This window comes from Bombus pyrosoma, linkage group LG6, assembly GCF_014825855.1.
Source record: "Bombus pyrosoma isolate SC7728 linkage group LG6, ASM1482585v1, whole genome shotgun sequence".
Taxonomy (NCBI): Eukaryota; Metazoa; Arthropoda; class Insecta; order Hymenoptera; family Apidae; genus Bombus; species Bombus pyrosoma.
The window spans coordinates 2792354-2812954 of record NC_057775.1 but is presented as its reverse complement, the minus strand read 5'-3'; the positions used below and the strand labels follow the sequence as shown (position 1 = coordinate 2812954).

The following is a 20601-nucleotide window of genomic DNA, read 5'->3' as shown; positions in this document are numbered from 1 at the left end:
AAACCTCTCCTTTCATGCTTCGTTTCTGAAAATAGCGTATTTTGTATAGCATCTCGAAATAAATCATTTGATAGACCTGTTTTTTTTTTTTTTTGAAGTCAGGACATGTTGTTCATTCATAATTAAGAAATATTGTTTTACTTAGCATCTTGTAGTTATTTTTTCCACTCCAGTCTCTGTCTCTCTTTGCGCGCGTATATTTCTCACATTTTGTCGTATATATAAAATTATACATATCATCCTAGTTTGTATCGTTGTACACTTATTTTTTTCCATTCTATATGTTTCGCTTACCACTGTCTTTATATAATAAGAAATGATTTATGTATAAGAGTATGTATAATTGAAAATAAATAGAAATACGCATCATTGTGTTCTAATTGTGTTACTGATCGGGTTATGTTATTCTCAGTTCTATTAAAATCGGTTATAAAAAAGATTTTGTTACGTATATGTAAATATTATATATTCATAGTCAACAGGATCATTTTATTGTACATACAATAAGTCGGACTAACATTGTAAGAAAAGTGCAAACATGTGCGTAGTAATGGAATGCTATGGAATTAAAACTAGAATACGTAATAAATAGTTCTCTACAAGTTAATAAAACTGTATACAATTTGCATAAAATTATATAAGATAAAGAACATGTTTTATGCAAAGGAAAATAAATCCAGACGCAATCGATTTAAGAACGAAAAGTATGTCAGTAATAAATAATACGCACGATACGATATAAAATAATTAAATTACGCTATATCATCTATTCTTACAGGTAAATCGTATACTTTTGTACACTTGCCATCATCAATTTCGTAAATACTGATACGGAGAGCACTGGCCGAGTAATAAAACAACAGAAACATGAACAGTCCAGAAATATTGCATTTAAACTCCACTTTTTGCAAGCACATAGGATCATTTCAATTGTTTATCGGCACGTAACACAACGAATAAATCGAAGTGTAATCTATGAAACAAGTCTAAGGAATCAAAATAAAGGTAATGTAACATCTTCGATTAATCAAGATTTGGTATTTTATAAATCGAAAACTATTCTACGAACTATTCAAAGTTAAATATGATAAAATAATAATTTATATACAAAATCCAATCGACTAGCACATTTATAGTTACAATCATCAATAATTTATCAGTTAATTATTGATCATCAATTATTGTTAGAAATCTCTGTTTGTATCCAGTCTAGATGTTGAGCAATGTCTACATAAACGACGAATTGCGATAAGTCACAAGACATAGTGCTACTGTCCAAAAGGGACCTCGAAACGACCCCTCGCAATAGATAACGATCCATTTCGCTGTTGTATATCACGAAGCCGCTTCCGCTGTCGCCGTTGCACGGGCCACTTCCGTTTCTCTGACCAGCGCAGAACGTTCGGTTTGAGGTGTACGCGACGAAGTTGCTGTTGCTCCAGAGACAAACTTCCTGCAATTTATTCATCGAACGTTATTCACATGTAATCGAAACGCTTAGAATTTCGTACATCAAACATAAAACTCTATTAAAATTAAATGATTAATTAAATCTATTCCATAAATCTAGAGTCAAGTTCTATTTATTTATCAGATCTACGATTATACGCAAGCAATCAATTTTGTATAAAAATTTTACCTGAGCCACGATCGGAACGTTTATCTGTCGGGGCTCTTGAACATATGGGTTTCCGAATTCGTCGCGTCCCCAGCCGACTACGTAGCCAACCTTGCCTACAACGTTCAACAGAAGCGAAGATCCGGACCAAAGACAAATAGGTTTTATCATCGAATTGAATTCCACTCTCTCACGTAGCATCAATATGGCTAGATCTGCATCGGCATTACCACCCGCAACAAAATCGGGGTGAACCCTGTATTTTATTATTTCCCGATTCTCCGAATCTTTCTCTCTCCAATCTCGGAGTCGATAGCGTCCCAAGGATACCAAAAATGAGCCAACAGGTAGATTTACTTTATTCATTTGTAAACAGTGCGCAGCTAAAAGAATATGTTATAAACGTATAGTATTATAAAATATATCATAACTCTCGTCAATAATATGCTAGATCGATGAATTATTCATAAATAGGCTGCGGAATTTCATACAATTATAGAATATTTGGAAATACAAAAATGCACAGAATGCTAATATGCAAAAATATATAAAATATCTAAAATATAATATTCATTACTGTTATATAGTAGGTAAAGCAAATTTTTACTTTGATTGCATTTTTTCAGTTGTGATTCGCAAAAGTTTGAATTTGCATAGATATCTGCAGCCTTTTCATGAATATTTATAATTATTATTTGTCTTTGTGATGACTAAGAAAAAGCGGAATCTGCTTAGTCACTAACTGACAAATTGACTTTTCATTTGCAATGTGTACTTCCTGATTTTGCTTGGTTTAATGATGAAAGAGAAATGAAAAGAGCCAGTTCAATTATTGGTACGATGACTAAAGCTTTTTTATATTTTTAAAATAATCGCTGTTTCTCTCGCTACGAGTTTAGAGAATATTTAATATCGTGTTAAATTTCAATTATAGCATTAAATTGATATTTAAAATATAACACGTATGAACATTTCTTTCGCTGTCTGTAATGAATCTTTTACTTTAATTTAATACTATTATTAGTATATTATTATTATTATTATTATTATTATTATCTTCCTTTCAAACATTAGACGAGAAAAATATAAATAAATATTAAAGGCTTATTAAAGAAGTTGAAGTTTTAAAAAGTACAACTCTAATTACTATATGTATATACAGAGTTTGTTAAGGAATTAATTATTAACAAAGTTAACTATAAAAAAAAGTTACAAACCTGTAATAATATGTGTATTTGAGATCAACGTGCCTCCGCACTGAAATTCAAATTTTAACTTGACCAAAAAGATTGCTGCCACCCATGGCCACTGACCAGGGGACGCTTTCTCGCCTCTAGCTATGAGAGGATTAACAGGTTCGATACTGCTTCGACCACACGCTAGATTAATTTGTTCATTATTTGGTGACGCGGGTCTAACATTTGGCACATTTGATCCTATTTGCGGGGATAGCGAAGGTTCGCGTCGATCGATTATTGATGGAGGTGGATATATATTTCCCACCCCGTTCCAATTATTATTGTCATTAAATTCTGGCTGCTTACTGAGAGCATTTCCAGGTGGGTAGAGTGTGTGATTTAATACAATAGAGGTGACAATTGGTCCACTTGCTGGAATTACATAAATAATTAACCAATTATTTATAATCGAATTTTTAAATTATCTTAGTTAAATTAACATTAAATCAAAGTGATCAAACTTTGTAAGTTTGTATATCTAAGAAATTATATTTCATTTGATGAATAGATTATATGCATTAGATCATATACATAAAAATTGTAGTTTAAATCAAAATTAATGTAAGTATTTAAAGAAATATAAAGATATACAGTAATTGTCGTTAAATGCTTTGGCCGATTATTATATTCATTTAGCGCACTGACATAGATTAGATCAATACAAACAAATTAAAGGGACTTATTTAATTAAAGGAATCTTTCAAACTGAGAGAGATGTTGATAATAACTTCTAATATTTTCTACGCAACATTAGTTTTAAGGAGAATGAACAATGCATGATTTATCTTTGAAAAAGTATACATACCACGTGGACCGTAACAGATAAATTGATCGTTGAACCACAAACTGCTTAATAATGGTATTGGTCGAGGTAGAGGAAAATGGATTCTGTACGACAGAGGCCTGCCCTGGTTCACTGCCTTAATCGACTGTTCTTTCGAATTTGCCAATTCTAATCGTCCAACATATTTCTGAAATATGGGAAAATCATTGGCACTAATTTGATATAATATTTTCCTAATATACACATATTTTCTTTTTTTTAATGTGAGCTGACTGAAATGAACATTGGAAACATCAATTCAAAGATATCTTTTCCATTTCATTTAAAACGATAAGTGTTAATTATCTAGCTTATTTTACATATTCATCTAATTCTAGATTACTATTTTTATCATTAAATCTGGGAAAATTCAATGAGTTAACGTTAAACATACGATATATTTGTATACACAACATCCAATAACGCAAATGCTTGGTAATGATCCAATATTCGTTAATGTTACTATATGACAAAAAGTTTCAAGCTTCGAATATATCACGGGTTATCACATTTAATCTTACGATTGTACGTAATTACGATCAAACGCGGATTTCAAAGAAAGATGGTAAGTACTTCATTCACGAAAAAACAAGATAGTTTTCAATATACAAGATCACCATTTATTTTCAATTATTCATTAGCGCAATGCTTAGTACCTACTTGTTGAAGCAAGTTTAACTCTTCTGACTGCATTTTCAAAAACTATTTTGAACTAAACACTTATTTACTTACGATACGTATTATATAATATAATACTTTAAATAATAAATTGCTTTACTGTTGTATTCAAGAATTTAAAAGAACAGTGAGCCAAAGTGGTCAACTCCACTTTTTGAAATTTTTTAAATTTCAATGCCAATTCACTTTGGTTGATGCCTGTATCTTGTATAATTTCATCAATTTTCTCTACGTTTTGTTTTGCAGAGTTCTGGTTTAGCCAATAAGCGACTCGTACACCGAGGAAGACATTATATTTGATTCAAAGCGGTAGATATGTAGACAAGCAAGAAACTTTCATAGTCATATTTTTCGAGATTTCAAGGTCAGTAATATTTAAAAACTCAATTTACCGAAGGTAGTGCAACAGCGATACTTAAAGTGACGCTGAGTTGCAAGATAACTCCACGTGGTGGGAATGGTATTTCAATGTAACCGATGAGTTCGTTTGAGACATCATCCTGAATATATCGGAAGTAGTTGGAACACGACGACTGGCCAACTATCCCAACAAACAATTGAAAAAGATACACCAGCAAAATAGTCTTGACGATGATACTGATCATCCTGGAATTCTGTAACATGCCATAAATTAATAATGTATCTCTGCAATTTTGATAAAAATATACCATTTGAATGGCAAGAAAACAAAGAAAGTAGATTACGTCGTTTTCGAACACAGAGATAACAAATTTTTTCTTTCGACGAAAAGGCGATCTTATAGAGTGTAGAGGGAAATAGACGATGAATTTAAACGAATAATTTCAAAAGGAAATCTAACCGAGAAGCGTCTCTATTCCGCTTTATTCTTTATTAACACTGTGCTCGATACATTTGCTCCAAGTTGAAGAAGATTCAAGGAAATTGATAGATTACTACAATAAAAATTCTGTAATGTTTACCTCAGCAAGAGATAACCTCTGTTGATAACTTTCTCTCGAAACACTTTATTCAGCCAGTCTTCATTAAATACTCTGATTCTCTATACAGGAAGTTAGAAAAAATCAAAAATGTTTAGAGGATGTGATTCTCGGTAATATGACAAATTTTGTGGGCGAAAGCAGCGCTCGAAGCTTATTTTTCCAGTTATAAACAATTTGATTTTATAGAAAAACACTAACAGCTACCGTAGATCAATGAATCAAATGACGAATCTGTTTCACTCGTATCTCATATTTCTTACTCCAAGGAAACAAATAATAGAATTTTGCCTGTAAGAAACATGAAATGTAAATGAAATGAAGAGAAAGATTCGTCAGCTGATTCATTGTTCTACGTAGTTGTCAATGTACATATTTCTAGTATAAAACTAAATCGTTCGCGTAAACTATTCATTATTTTAAGATGTAAAATCATAACTTATAGATATTTTTATAATGTCTACCGTTCTTCTACCTTCATATTTACTTACATGTATCTCAAAATCTACTTGAATTAGCAGCACTGAGTGACATTGACTCCATCATCAACAAATTAGAATGGAAAAAAAAATTCTGAACACAAATTAATCACTACCACAAGTATGATCACACGAAACTATTCATCCCCTTGAGTATATCGTCAATTTCACAGATAACTGGATAAAATCAGGAAAAATGTAGAAAGTACATTAAATATTCAAAAAATTGTTTCACGTCACAATATAGGTCGATCAAGATTTTCTACGTTCAGAGTAGAACACTTTTCACTTTATATCGACAAATTTTAACAAGGCGAAATTGATCACGATTTATCTAACCTAAGTTGTCAGTTTACTTTGTAGGTAGGATTTCAACTGGCGGTTCACAAGATACCTATCAGGTAGCAACTGTCAACGTTCACCTTCTGACGCTTCTATGAATCCTCATGAGTGGTAGAGGGGCATCCCCGATAATACCACCTCTTGACCACTTCATTTATAGAAACCACAATTTTGCATGCGCATGACGGCAGAAAAAAAGAAAGGACTTTACGCGATGGTCCTTTCCCGGGGATCAGATTTCCATGAGTCACGTTGAACGCGGAAACTACATCAAAACAATGCAATTCTCACGACATTCTATGATAAACGTTCAATATAGAACAACATATACATAGTTACGCAGATTTATACATCGAAAATATATGATTTAGTTCTGATGTTTTGTAAACAAGGAACAATATACTAATAGAAACACGATCGAAACTACGAAGAAACAAAAATATGTCATCTACCCATCGTGAAAGTTTAAAATCCAAAATATTACTACGATTATATTGAAAAAGAAAGATAGATTTAATCTTCTATGTCCAACTATTCAAACTACATAGTAAGATCGAATTTTTCAAACGCCTCTCGAAATCGTTCAACTTTTATCTGAAACATTTTTTCATACAACGAATAGTTTATTTATTAGTAATTTCAGATGTAATTATAATGTATATCGTGCCATTTTTGTACTTTATTATGTGTAATTTGAATTTTCAATTTTTTGTATGTTTCAATAACTATAAATGTTTGGAGCTAAAAGAAATGAAAATAAGAAAAAATATGTTATACGAAGCATTGTTGTAAGCGGTTCGTTATAGAGATATAGACAAATATTGGACACAGTTTAATATATGCGTAACGGTATTAATATTCTGCGTTAAGAAAGAAAATCGGCGATGTTTGCTTTATCTCCACTTTCATGACAACTTTTCTTTATCCTAGCAGGGTTCACTGTAAACCGAACGTCACGGTATTTTACTACCGTTTGTCGTGTATAAAATATATATGTCGATATATGCTAGTATATCGATATCTATTTTGTGCATGATTTGTGTTGGGATATGCAAATCCCAAGAGAGTACCATCTGATGAGGATAAAAATCAATGTTACGGATTAATGAAGGAATGCTGTATTATTACACACCTATGCAAGAATTTCAATCGTTTATTGAGAAACAGTTGTATTTCGTGACTGGTATACCAATACAGTAAGAAGAAAACCCCTCCTTCCATGAGTTTTACAAGACGGAGTATATTCAATTTTTATAATAGCTATTTATGATAGATCCCGTAATAATCCGCCTTTCATTATGTCCGTGTCTGGATGGGCATAATAAATAACTCTTTTGCTGATCCGTTCTTCATACCTGAGTATATATTGCTATCCTATTGTGCTTCAAGGGTTTTTACCTATTCAACTTAATCCTTGGAAGGCGAATGGTTCGGTTAACTACACGGGAAGCAATACCTGGGATCGTTCGGATTCGAGGGTACGGGGGTTAATGGAAAATGTATCATTGCTGTACATCCACAATGATTGAATACAGTTGAATAGTTGTCTATCGCACTATAGAAAATGAAAAATTAGTAAAATGGAAACTATACAAGAAGGTGGTTTGGTCACTAAAATAAATCGTTTGGCTCCCGAGACCAATTCCGAGATCCCATATCTCTTGATTTTCACTTATTTTTATTTGCGGGGAATTCGAAGACAGAAGTACACGTAGAAAGCGCAAAATCAATGCAACGAAATTCTCAAGAAATTTGGAATTATTTTGAAATGATAGTTTAAATACCTTAAGCAATCATCGCAAAGTAAAAGACATCGAGCAGGTATGTATAGAAAAAGTAAACACGATCGAGTTTTCGTATTCTTTGATGTGCTACGTACATATTCAGGCTGTGTTCGATATTTGTAACTTTAACAATGTGTTTACAACGATCCTATAATCTGTTGGTATAGTTTGCTGCATAGTAGCTGGAGCATAATCCATATACACCCTGTATACTCTCAAGAAATTGTATTATTTGTCCAATAATGTTGAGTGTTACAACATAGCCCGACGTATCGAAGATTCAATCAAGAACAATCGCTATTTTTGAGAAATAGAATTTTAGCGCTACGATCATCTGCGCGCCACCACTCAGATGCTACGTGAGTAATTTAAAACATTTGCAATACCTGTATTTTTTATTTCTTTACAGTATTTTTTCACAGTTTGATAACCTGTTGTAAACGTTGAGATTTCCGAAAGGGTGACCCCACAAGCAAAAAACACAAATTGTGCAAAAAAAATATATTGCACCAGCACTGATCCTCGGCCCCCCCTTCCAATGATACAACGCACAATGGAAGGGAGAATACGACGTATTAAAAATCACCAAGATAACATATTTTCGGCAGAATTGCAGTATCTCTTCAGAATCGTCAAGTCCAATCGTTATATCCCTATAAACGCATGCACACATGCACACATCAGTTTTGTGCATAAATATATCCAAAATCACAATCAATCAATCGACATCAATCTATCTCCGATCACACATCGCGAGAACGAACAAGATTGATTACTTCCCTTGATCGAACGCCACCCTTTCGCTCAATTCTGCAAGTAGAAACATTTGGAAAGAAGGACAAAATAAATTCAGGTAGATATGTAATTTTCTAGATATGTAATATTGATTCAACTTATTCTACCAAATAATCTAAATCATTTTTATGTGTTTTAAGCCTCTTCCAACGGTACACCTTCAGTTATCGTGTACTTACATATATATGTACATATACATTACTTTCCCGTCTATTTTTGTACCATAAACAAACAATTCGTCCCTAGAGTAACCATAAAACTAAAGCCATAGAACAATTTAACTTCCTAAAACTTACTTAAAGTTTAAGGTTATTATATCCATAAACCATGTTTGTTGACATGTTAAATAGTAGTTATATCCCTTTGATCGTTTCATTTCATTCAAAATTTTACATCCTCAACAATCTTTTTCACAGATGTAATAAAATTTAGAAAGGATAGTTCATACGTGCATAGGTGAAATGACAGAAACGAAATTAACTATTTGTACACGATTTGCGTTAATATTTCCAAATAATTTCACTTTCCATAAAATTTTCCATTAAAATTCCTAAATAATATAGAAATAATACCTAAGTGTTAATTTAGATTTCATATGAGCTCTTCCAATAAGCAGTTTTACGTAATTGGAATTATCGTAGATCTATTTTTATTATTGTCTCAATTCTTTGAAATTGTTACAAATTGCTGCAAACAAATTGTCCTCTTGTCCATATGTTTTCGTATATTGACGAATACATTCATGAATAGGTATGTACATGAATTTGGAACAAACTAATTGTCATTTTTATAATAGCTTTTCTCAAAAATTAACTTTTTTTAAATAACTTATATATTGTATCAAGATATTTTTTTTCAATCTATTTCATGTCTCCTACCTGGCTTATTTTAAATATTTATATGTAAACATAATATGATTAAAAATTCACGACATAAGATATAATGTATATCTGTGTGTAAGCATAATATAATTAAAAATTTACGATATAAGATACAATGATTCGAAACTTGATATAATATTGTCGACAATATTAGAACAAAGTAACCATACGCAAGTGATTAATGATTACATAAAGGACATACTTCAATGGCATGAACCACAATTCTAGGATTCTCATTAATGAACATTACCTACTACGGCATTACAAGCGATTACACACGTGTAGAAATTATATCTATTGACGAATATTTAATTTAATTATATGCAATACAAGTAATATAGTAGAGAAGCAATTTTTACTGCCAACATAACTGTTAGCTATTGGTACAATAAACTCATCATTTGAAATTATTCGATAATAACAGTCATATTTTCTTAATGATAATTCTTATTGCTTAATAATGCCTATACATCTAGCTAACTAATCAATGACTATCGCACAATAGTTAAGAATTTCAAAACAAATTTTACGATTTATATAAATTGTTTCATTGAAGAAAGAAAGTAAAATTTTCAAAGAAATTTTTAAAATTAACAATATATACGTATAAATAATAACTTATAGGACATTGGAGAAACGAGTATTATGATTTTTCTTGCGAACGATGACAAAATTATACAATCACTCATGATTATAGGACCTCAAACTCTGAACATACTTGATTATAATTAATGTCTAAAATAGGTGTTTTCCACTAGAATATTATTGCTTACGTCATAAGAATTCCGGTTTGTCTTATCAGTACTACACTGGGGATTCCTAACACTATATGAAAACCGTATCTAAATGAGCAAGTAAAACGTTGATACCAATACTGTGCCTTTCGCTTACTTTCACCATTGTGCAAAGAATAATCTGTGTAACGATTTGTTTTGCTTGAAAAAGAAATTTCTTTTAGGCTAGACGATAATATGGCAATAAAAATTGGCAATAGATTACTATATGATTCTATATATTATATAAATCATTAAATTTATATTAAACCAAATGTTTCTATGCTGACTTTCAATAGCGTAAATGTGGAAAAAAAATAATAATATGGAAACTAAGAAAAAAGTATTTAAAACTTCTAAGTGAATAAAAATACCTTTGTCAAGATACCAGAAATTCATTATTTACGTGAAATAAAACTAGACATGATTTCTAACATTGTAATGCCTAACGTATTCCTCGCATTTTAATCCTTTTTTTCTTCTAAAATTCTTTGCACGCGCCGCTCAGTTCATCCTTGCGTAACAACATCTGACAAAAATGCAATATTTCAATACTCGATAAATATCTACCTCTCAAAATACACAGAGCATATCTTAATATTGTCATATAAATCAAAAAAATTCTTCGCTATTAATTGCATTACAAACATCTACCTTAAGTAAATAGATTTTACAAAGAATCTTTATAAAATTGCTTACGCGTGAGAATTACTCGTATAAAGTTTCAAGATATACCTAACAATCTCTTGAAACGATATCTTACCTATTACAATAACGATAACATGACGTAAAATTTTTCAAGGATATACTTCATAATGTATAATCCACAAACATTGAACACAAATAAAAAATAAAATTTCTCCTTTTATGAACTGGTATGAGATGAATGAACAAATGGCCACATATTAAGAACAATTATATAACTTTCTCCTTTTCCTAATCAAAACATTTGCCATTTTTTTTTAATAAAAAAGACTACTTGTTCTAGGATACTCACCCCGCTATATTTATTACCAACTCTCCTAAAACTACCTAAATTAACTACGTTGGCAGCTGAATGAAAAACATCATTTCACGCGAAATGGACAGCGTCTGCGTGGAATCTACGAAATCAAGCGCAGAGTAAATAAGTACCATAACCATCATTGAGATATATATTCTCCATACAAGAATATGTATTTTCACAACTCACCCATGGACTGTTACTATACATCTGGTCATATTTTAATAGCGTCTGCTTGCAGTGGTTTAAGCTACTTTTGGAACACTTGATGAACTTCCGTTTTCCTTTCTTCTTTCCGATTTCTGAGAATAACATCGTCAAATTCTTCAAATAAATATTCGCGTTTTATTATTCATTATCAATGCGTAGTTTTTAATTAATTATCAATCGATTTTTACAAACAGATCTCTGTTAACCAAAATAGGAGAGGTGACGTGATATTCCGATGCTTCAATGTCACTTTGTGTTTGGATTTCTATATATAGACGAGTTGCTTACAACTGATAGGTCATAAACGGTTATATAGCTGAATTAGAAAATAATGGTAAGTTGAAAAATTAAAAATGTTTCATGTAAATTCATCATTGATACTTACTTAATAATATAATATAATATAATATAATACATATAAAAATATTATACAAGAAAATTAGTTTTCCTATAATAATTTAGTCATTTTTTATGATACCAATTTGAAATATTTTTAATATATAGATTTGCTAATGGCATAGTAATTTCCTTTAGAAAATTTAGTTAATGAAATATTCGATTTTTATCATGTAATCCTTTATTTTGTAATATGTTATAGTTTAATGGACTTTAAATTCGAATCGAGTACCGTTCTTAACGCACATGCGCAGTGAAGACATCTATCAGACATAAAGATTCGCATAAAAACATCAAAATATAACCTTCTATCAACGTGTACAAGCTGTTGACGTGCAGTGAGCATTATTCGTTTTCGGTTTTTTCTACCACGTATTTTTGTTGATACAAAGTAAAAATTTACAATTCTCCACAAAATTTATTGTGAATTAAAATGGAGGAGATGGATATAGGGAACGAAGAAAATAATGATAAGAATTCACCTGAGGAATCAGTGGACAACAAAAAGAACGAATCAATAGAGATTAAAGATGAACCCGAAGAAGACATGGACAATGAGGTTGATGATGATCAGGAGTCTGAAGAGGACGATGAAGAGGATGCCGACGAAGCAGAGGTTAAAGCTTTGGAAACTTCTCTCGCTCAGAATCCGTATGATTACACGAGTCATGTAGCCCTTATCAACAAATTGCAAAAAATGGGCGAATTAGAACGATTACGTGCTGCTAGAAAAAATATGAGCACCAAATATCCATTGAGTTCTGAGCTCTGGCTGTCTTGGATGCGCGACGAAATTAAATTAGCTACCATACCAGAGCAAAAAGCTGAAGTAGTCAAACTATGTGAAAGAGCAGTCAAAGATTATCTCTGTAAGTTTTGCTTTCAATGTAATAAATTTATTACGTATATTTTACAAATTGATTGTACATTAAAGTATGTTATACATTAAATTGTTTAATATAGGTGTGGAGGTATGGTTAGAATATTTGCAATTTAGTATTGGTAATATGGGTACTGAAAAAGATGCAGCAAAGAATGTTCGGCAGTTATTTGAACGAGCATTAACAGATGTTGGGCTACATACTATTAAAGGTGCAATAATATGGGAAGCATTTCGTGAGTTTGAAGCTGTGTTATATGCATTGGTAAGTATAGAATAATAAAAAAAATTCTTAAAATTCTTTTCGGACATGTTTTATACTTACGTTTTAAATATTTAGATTGATCCTTCAAATCAAACCGAAAGAAAAGAACAATTGGAACGTATTGGTAACCTATTCAAAAGACAATTAGCTTGTCCTCTTTTAGATATGGAAAAAACGTATGAAGAATATGAAGCATGGCGCTATGGAGATGGTGCAGAAGCTGTTATTGATGATAAGATTGTTAGTGGAGGATATGAAAGAGCGCTATCAAAGCTTAATCTGCGTTTACCATATGAGGAGAGAATTGTTTCCGCCCAAACTGAAGAAGAACTTCTAGATTCGTATAAAATGTATTTGTCATATGAGCAACAAAATGGAGATCCTGGACGAATAACTGTTTTGTATGAAAGAGCAATTACTGATCTTAGTTTAGAAATGTCAATTTGGCTTGATTATCTCAAGTATCTAGAAGAAAATATCAAAATTGAATCTGTCTTGGATCAAGTGTACCAAAGAGCTACAAGAAACATTCCATGGTGTGCAAAGATATGGCAGAAATGGATAAAATCATATGAAAAATGGGACAAATCAGTATTAGAAGTTCAAACATTATTAGAAAATGCTTTAACGACTGGATTTTCTACTGCAGAAGAGTATCGAAATTTGTGGATGACATATTTGGAATATTTGCGGCGAAGACTTGATCGATGCTCTTCTGATGAAAAAAAGCAGTTAGAAATATTACGTAATACTTTCAATAGAGCTTGTGAACATTTAGCTAAATCATTTGGTTTAGATGGAGATCCCAATTGTACTATATTACAATATTGGGCAAGAACTGAAGCCATACATGCTAATAACATGGAAAAGGCTAGGTCATTATGGGCTGACATTTTATCACAAGGACATTCCACAACAGCATCTTACTGGTTAGAGTATATTTCATTAGAAAGGTAATTTTTTGTACTTATTTTTAATGAGTCTAACAGTATGATATGTTACATTCTACCTTGGATTTGATAATAAATTTTTTTTTATGTAGATGTTACGGAGATACAAAACATTTAAGAAAATTATTTCAAAAAGCCTTATCGTTGGTAAAAGATTGGCCAGAAAGTATAGCGAATTCTTGGATAGATTTTGAACGAGACGAAGGAACACTAGAACAAATGGAACTATGTGAAATACGAACAAAAGAAAAATTAGATAAAGTTGCTGAAGAAAGACAGAAAACACAGCAAATTTCTAATCTTGAATTATCACCATCACAAAACAAAAAAGCGTATAAAAGAAAACAAAAAGATACTGGTAAATGGAAGAATTTAGGAGGTTATCCGATAAAAATTATGAAAGTTGAAACACAGTTAAATCCGAAAATAAAAGAAAGCCATCTGAATTTCGAAAAGAAAGACGACGTTGATATTGAAGAAAAAGAAATTGCTGAAGTAACCAAAACGAAACCAATGAAGAAACTACTGAAGGAACCAAACATTCCTCCACCACCTGGTTTTAAAGCACCAGAAAGTGAACAAATGGAAATAGATTACGCACATGAAGTGGACGATAAAATCTCAGTTTTCATAAGTAATTTAGATTATAGTGCGAGTGAAGAAGAAGTCAGAAATGCTTTAAAACCGGCTGGACCGATTACGATGCTTAAGATGATCAGAAGCTATAATGGACGTAGTAAAGGATATTGCTATGTGCAACTCAATTCCAAGGTGCAAATTATATTTTTTGTTAATAATAAAATTACATAAGTATATACACAGAATGTTTAATTAAGAATATTACTTTTATAGGAAGCAGTTGATAAAGCTTTGGAGTTAGATAGAGTTCCTATAAGAGGACGGCCAATGTTTGTTTCAAGATGTGACCCAAACAAAACAACACGAGAATCTGTTTTTAAATATAGTTGTTCTTTAGAAAAAAATAAGCTTTTCGTTAAAGGTAGGTAATATCTAACCCTCAGTTGATATTCTTGGAATATAGACGAACTATAACTATCTCAATCATTTATTTCTTGATTGCTAGTTATTAGCTCGACTTTTTAAAAATTGTATGGATGTAGTAAACGTTTTTATACTTGTGTTGAGATATTAGTCATGTTTTGAATCCTAGTTGTTAACTGTTTTAATCACATTTGGATTCAACATAACAATTGTGTTATTTGTTGAAGAATAAATAATGTTTAAAATGTCTAAAAATTTAACATCTACGAGATTCGTGAAGATCGAAAACAATTTATTAAATATAAGTAACGCTGAGATATTGACTGAATAAAAGTGATGAGACTTTCGATAATATTCAAGTAAAAAGAGAACATCCCGATCATGATACTAAAACAGAAATTGAAGCTGATAATGAAGAAATCCCTATTGAGGAAGAAGATAAAAGATATTTTTATGATTGTAACCTAAAATGGCATACTAAGATGTCTCCCATAAGTTCTCCTATAAGTTCTAGAATCTAAACTGAAGATACATATTGAAGGAAAGCTTGCAGTAAAGGAAGCTGCTGAATTAAAAACCTAATTATATCTTTCACATCATTATGAGATATACACAGAGAAACTGTAATATTCATATAAAATTGTAAGAAGGACTATTCTCCTTTATTATACAATTGTATGTACAACTGTAGATAAAATGATGATTGGATTTCATTCAGCGATACAGACTAAAAAATTTTACGCTTATGAGATTCTGGAACATATTTCATCAACTCTTTCTATATACTGGCAAGATTGAAAATCTAGAACAGTTTGGATTAGGTTTACTTTATCAGAAGAAATAAGAAAATAATTTTCTTAGTTTCGTTTTTTCATCCACAATCTTATGAAGCAAAAATCAGTTGCTTATAAAAATTGCAATAAAATAAAATGCAATAAAAAATATACTATGTATTCGTGCAATCGTAGAATTAAACGATATTCATTTGCAATTTTTTTATATCTTTCATATCGCTGTAATCACATTATATTATTATGCTGATACAAATTTGAATATGAGAAGAAGACAATTTATACAAGAAACAAAATTTTTAAGCTAGTCAAGGATCAAATAAAGTAACATTATAGTATTTTAATACCATGAGAGATTCCTCAAAAAATTAGAGAATTACTAAAAATTACAGATGATCCAATACATGAGGAGGTTCACCCAGCGAAAAGGCGACGCTGCAAAGAATGTCCAAGCAAGCTTGACAGAAAATATTCTACATGTTGCATGAAATGCAAAAAAACGATCTGTAAACAACATTCGTTGCGACCGATTTATTGTTTCACTTGCATCGAAAGTCTATAAAAGTTATCGTACTATATGCTAGTATTCCAAAAAAGATAATATTCCATCAATACCAAAGTGATCAGATTTATTAACAAAATTTTAGTTTATACTTGTTTGTATTTCTTTTTAAATATTATTTTCAGTCATGTACACCACATTATTTAGTAACAATGTAATAATGTAATTAAGAAAACATATCCTTTACTTTTTATCTTATTTTATCGTTCTTTTCGTAATTACGTAATAATGAAATTTTTGTAAAAAATTCGCTATATATCTCATGTATCCCACATGATTGATCATAACAATTATGTTAGAAATGCTATTCACTCCCCCTACAAAATAACCGGTCTTAATTGAACTTATAATAGCAGTTATCAATATATCACGATATCAACTGAGGGTTTAAATTAATGTATAAAATTGTAATTTTATAAAATTTTTATATTTATTTTTATAATATGATTAGGACTTCCGGTATCAACGACAAAAGAAGATCTTGAAGAAATTTTCAAGGTTCACGGGTCATTGAAGGAAGTCCGTATAGTCACTTACCGTAATGGCCATTCTAAAGGACTGGCTTACGTTGAATTTGTGGACGAAAACAGTGCTGGGAAGGCACTTCTGGCCATTGATGGAATGAAGATCGGTGACAAAATAATTAGTGTAGCCATAAGCCAACCGCCTGAACGCAAAAAGAATCCCATTAAGTCTCTAGGTGGTACTACAGTAAGCAGAACTACATTTGGTACGCCCAAAACATTATTATCTATGGTACCTCGTACTGTAAAAACTGCTGCTACTAACGGCAGTGCAATTGCAACTGGAAATGGTGTCGTCCCAAAAATGAGCAATCAAGATTTTAGAAATATGTTATTGAATAAAAAATAATTTACTACAACGTCACTCATTTCCTCAATCCTTGTCTGTTTCAAGAACTCTCTATGCTTTAAAGAATGTATATACATCACAAGAGTATTAAAATTACACATTATTTAAACTATGATCTAGTGGAAAATAATCCCTTGTGAATTGTTCTTTCTTTAATGTATTATTTAAGACATTATTTTGAAAAAGAAGATGTAAATGAAAGGAAGACTAAGGACCACAAATTCTTAGAAAATAAATATGTTTAATGTAAGAAAGTTTATATATACAGAATGAAAATGCGTGTGCAAGTGAGCGCGTATTACTCTAAACGCAAACGAGAACTTCCTCATCATGCATACATCACAGTGTCAAATATACATTTACCGTACAGATACGTACGACAGAAAAATCGTCCGAATTATTACAAGTGAAAAATCGAATAAGAAGGAAAGTTATATCGCAAGTAACAATAAATCAGGGTGACCATTTTTCTCAATATTAAACAAGAATTCTTCTTTTGTGTATCTTGTATATATATATACCGTATAAAATTATATTAAAAGACATTGTAAAATGTTTTCAAAAGACAACGTATACAAAATTATTTTTTGGTCACCCTACATTGAAATATAAATATTCTTCTACAACTGCAATGGTGCATTGAACGTGTTGTGTTTTTTATGCCTCGGTGGAGCGACAGGTGGACTTTCAGGTGTCAGCAACCGCCTCGTCATAAGCCACTTTTTGGCTCGGCCAGAGTGATAATAATACGAGTAAAGCAATGCCATAGCCGCCAGCACAACCAGCAGGCACGTACCAGCGATAATGATACTGAATAACCAATATGGCCCACTTGGTTCTGGCACCAATGTTGTGTCTGTTGGCGATTTTTCTTCTGGGATCGATTTCGTCGGTGGTTCTGCTGGTGGTCGAGGTGAGAGAGGCTCCACGTCATCTCCGATGCTAATATCAGCACAAGCACGAAATTCCTCTTGAGGACCACAACCCACGGCTCCTGTGCGGACGTAGTGTTAGTATATTTTCATAGTTTAATATTTTATGTATTTTTTAATGGAATTACGTGCAACTTCCCCTTTATAATTCGTGTATTTGTCATTTTTATATATTTATTCCGTACCAAAATTATTTTGCAAATCTTATCCTTGTAATTCACGATGTATAATGGTATATTGTATAGGGTTTCAAGGTTTATTTGATTTTTCTGATCTGTTTTCGATACATTGAGATTTAACCGCAAATAATGTTGAAAGTAAAATTGTTCAATTACATCGTAATTATTGTGGATGTAAACTAACGTATTTAGGAAACCTAAATACGTTATTAATATATTAAAGTATAATATTATATATATTTATTAATATTAGAAATAAAGTTGAAATAATGTTTGTATATGAGATTTGAAGATAATAAAGTGGTTGCTTAAAGATGAACTTCATCGAGAATATTAATTGTTCTGTAGCAACCATTTAATGTGAATATTATGTAATATTTAGTAATTTAATACGTACACGTATCTATTAATAGTTGAAACTTTCCATCGGTACTTGGATAGAATACTAATATTATTTACTTGTGTAATAAGAATTAACTTGACAAAATATTTAGCTTCAATACGAACTAAGAAATTACTGGTAGTTATTCTTGAAAAGAAATACAAAATTTCTCATTTATATAAATCCTCAAAAATGTTAACTTACAAAATATATATCTTTTCATATCAATAATAGATTTTTCAAAATCCATTAAAGTTCTTTAAATGCGAATTATCATTCCGATAACAAATAAGAGTATTTATTAGTATTAGCAATTTGGTAGTACGACTAGTAACAATCAATATTCACATTAAAATATTTCCTAAACTAATGAATTCTCACATAAATAGCTTGATATGACTTATTTATCAATTAAAGCATGTATAATTCCATTTAAAATAACTCCAACCTTTTACATTTTCTAGAAAAAGAAAATATTTTAGAAATTTTCCCTCGCACTATTTATTGATGGCTAAAAAATATCGATTAATTTTACGTGCAAATTTGTTCTATTAAATTACGCCCTATATATATATAGCCTTAGCATTTCTATTTGATTTCTTTAAAACACGAAAAAGTAATTCAATTTATCCTACTTTATTCTTCGTATAATTAACGATTTAATCGTTTTCGCCCCTTCGAACAGACGCTTCATTCAACAAACTTTTCTCAATAACCCTAAAATCCAATCTCTATGCACCGCTTCAACAACGATCTCTTCGATACCTACGTGAGGTCGAAGCTTTTGTCGCAAACGGCGTCTCTCGAATATGCATCCTGCCCGGTGGCTGGAACAAAACGCGGGTTAATGTTCGTCCCGGAATTACGTGGAACAGAGATTCGTTGCAGTGAAAAACTGGTGCCCAAGTACGGTTATTCAAAGATAGCGCGACAGCTATCTGCTCGCATTCGAATTTCGAGTGCGCGAGAAGCATCGTGAATACAATATTGTCGACGAGTAAAACGCTGAAAACGTCGTACAATACCTGTTCCGTTTCCACAGTCGCCCCAATTATTTCCAGCCACGTATCTCCATTGAAAGACGCATTGGGCGCAAGTTAGGTCGTCTGGTAGTTTGTAGAAAGCCTCGAAAATTTTGTTTCCAGGCCCGGGATAATATCTGATCGATTCGTTCTTCGAGCGTAGCAGGTGTTGGTCCAGACATTCCTGATCAACTTCCTTGCCCTTGTAGGTCATCGAGCACGTGCGAAACTCGAAGTAACCGTGATGATTGGCCGTAAGTTCCACGCGAACCGGTATCACCGAACCTGTTCGATATTTCCTTACTATCACTCCGTTCCCGAATTTGCCACCGGTCTCGTGCAGACGAGGCTGTAACGAAACAGTTTTCTTTTCTTTTTCAGGACAACTTCCAGACAGTTCTCTGTGAAACCTAATGATTCGTTGCGAATTGCTTTGGTCTTTGTTAGAGAAGATAGGCGCTCTACGTGTACAAAGGAATTTTGATTACCTTTGGTTGTAATTAATCGTCGATTATCAATTTATATAATGTTTAATGTTTAATATTGACATAATAATCGTAGTATAATTATAATATTTAATTTGTATTTATCATATAATATTATATTTATATATTTATATAATTATAACATTAAATAATTATATCAAATGTTATAATCATGTTTAATGTAAGCAGAGCATGTACATGTACGTAGACACTTGATCCTTAAAGAAAACTTACTACTTTTGAAAAATGTAGGATTATAGTTGCCCGAGTTACTTTTGGATCTTGATATAAGTTTGAAC

General features: G+C 31.5%; 3 protein-coding genes and 1 long non-coding RNA gene across 10 annotated transcripts in view; 2 read left to right on the top strand and 2 right to left on the bottom strand.

The window, feature by feature from the left end:
• Positions 1 to 868: 868 nt before the first annotated feature.
• LOC122568306 (serine protease gd-like) lies at positions 869 to 11701 on the bottom strand. Of its 7 annotated transcripts, none has more exons than XM_043727915.1 (7): positions 11563 to 11701; positions 11368 to 11473; positions 4750 to 4971; positions 3662 to 3827; positions 2836 to 3228; positions 1640 to 2001; positions 869 to 1453 (listed from the first exon to the last, which is right to left on the bottom strand). In XM_043727915.1, exons 3-7 carry the CDS (start codon positions 4960 to 4962, stop codon positions 1175 to 1177), a joined length of 1413 nt encoding a protein of 470 aa, XP_043583850.1. In that variant the 5' UTR covers positions 4963 to 4971; positions 11368 to 11473; positions 11563 to 11701; the 3' UTR covers positions 869 to 1174. The 7 variants fall into 7 exon arrangements, with proteins under 7 accessions (XP_043583850.1, XP_043583848.1, XP_043583849.1 ...); XM_043727913.1 differs by lacking the exons at positions 11368 to 11473; positions 11563 to 11701 and adding exons at positions 5299 to 5378; positions 5808 to 6703; XM_043727914.1 differs by lacking the exons at positions 11368 to 11473; positions 11563 to 11701 and adding an exon at positions 5808 to 6704.
• An 81-nt stretch (positions 11702 to 11782) lies between these two features.
• Positions 11783 to 17312, top strand: LOC122568305 (squamous cell carcinoma antigen recognized by T-cells 3-like). The gene is made up of 7 exons (XM_043727910.1): positions 11783 to 11917; positions 12182 to 12848; positions 12943 to 13124; positions 13200 to 14077; positions 14167 to 14845; positions 14927 to 15074; positions 16881 to 17312. Exons 2-7 carry the CDS (start codon positions 12413 to 12415, stop codon positions 17300 to 17302), a joined length of 2745 nt encoding a protein of 914 aa, XP_043583845.1. The 5' UTR covers positions 11783 to 11917; positions 12182 to 12412; the 3' UTR covers positions 17303 to 17312.
• The window catches only part of LOC122568309, a 33442-nt gene continuing 30146 nt past the window's right edge, over positions 17306 to 20601 (bottom strand). Inside the window, exons 6-7 of the mRNA XM_043727921.1 lie at positions 19821 to 20166; positions 17306 to 18296 (exon numbers count right to left, since the gene is read on the bottom strand). Of these exons, the coding sequence (XP_043583856.1) occupies positions 17923 to 18296; positions 19821 to 20166 (720 nt within the window). The 3' untranslated portion in view covers positions 17306 to 17922. The remainder of the gene's footprint in view (positions 18297 to 19820; positions 20167 to 20601) is intronic.
• Positions 18154 to 20556, top strand: LOC122568314. Its single transcript, XR_006317043.1, has 3 exons — positions 18154 to 18311; positions 19941 to 20071; positions 20199 to 20556. It is a non-coding gene; the product is annotated as an uncharacterized LOC122568314 (long non-coding RNA).

Coding starts and splice junctions, on each gene's coding strand:
- LOC122568306 (XM_043727911.1), bottom strand. Junction 3,229..3,661: donor TATCTGTTACGGTCCACGTG/GTATGTATACTT, acceptor ATGTAATTCCAG/CAAGTGGACCAATTGTCACC. Junction 2,002..2,835: donor AAATACACATATTATTACAG/GTTTGTAACTTT, acceptor ATATTCTTTTAG/CTGCGCACTGTTTACAAATG.
- LOC122568305 (XM_043727910.1), top strand. CDS start 12,413: ATGGAGGAGATGGATATAGGGAACGAAGAAAATAATGATAAGAATTCA. Junction 12,849..12,942: donor AGCAGTCAAAGATTATCTCT/GTAAGTTTTGCT, acceptor TGTTTAATATAG/GTGTGGAGGTATGGTTAGAA. Junction 14,846..14,926: donor ATGTGCAACTCAATTCCAAG/GTGCAAATTATA, acceptor TTACTTTTATAG/GAAGCAGTTGATAAAGCTTT.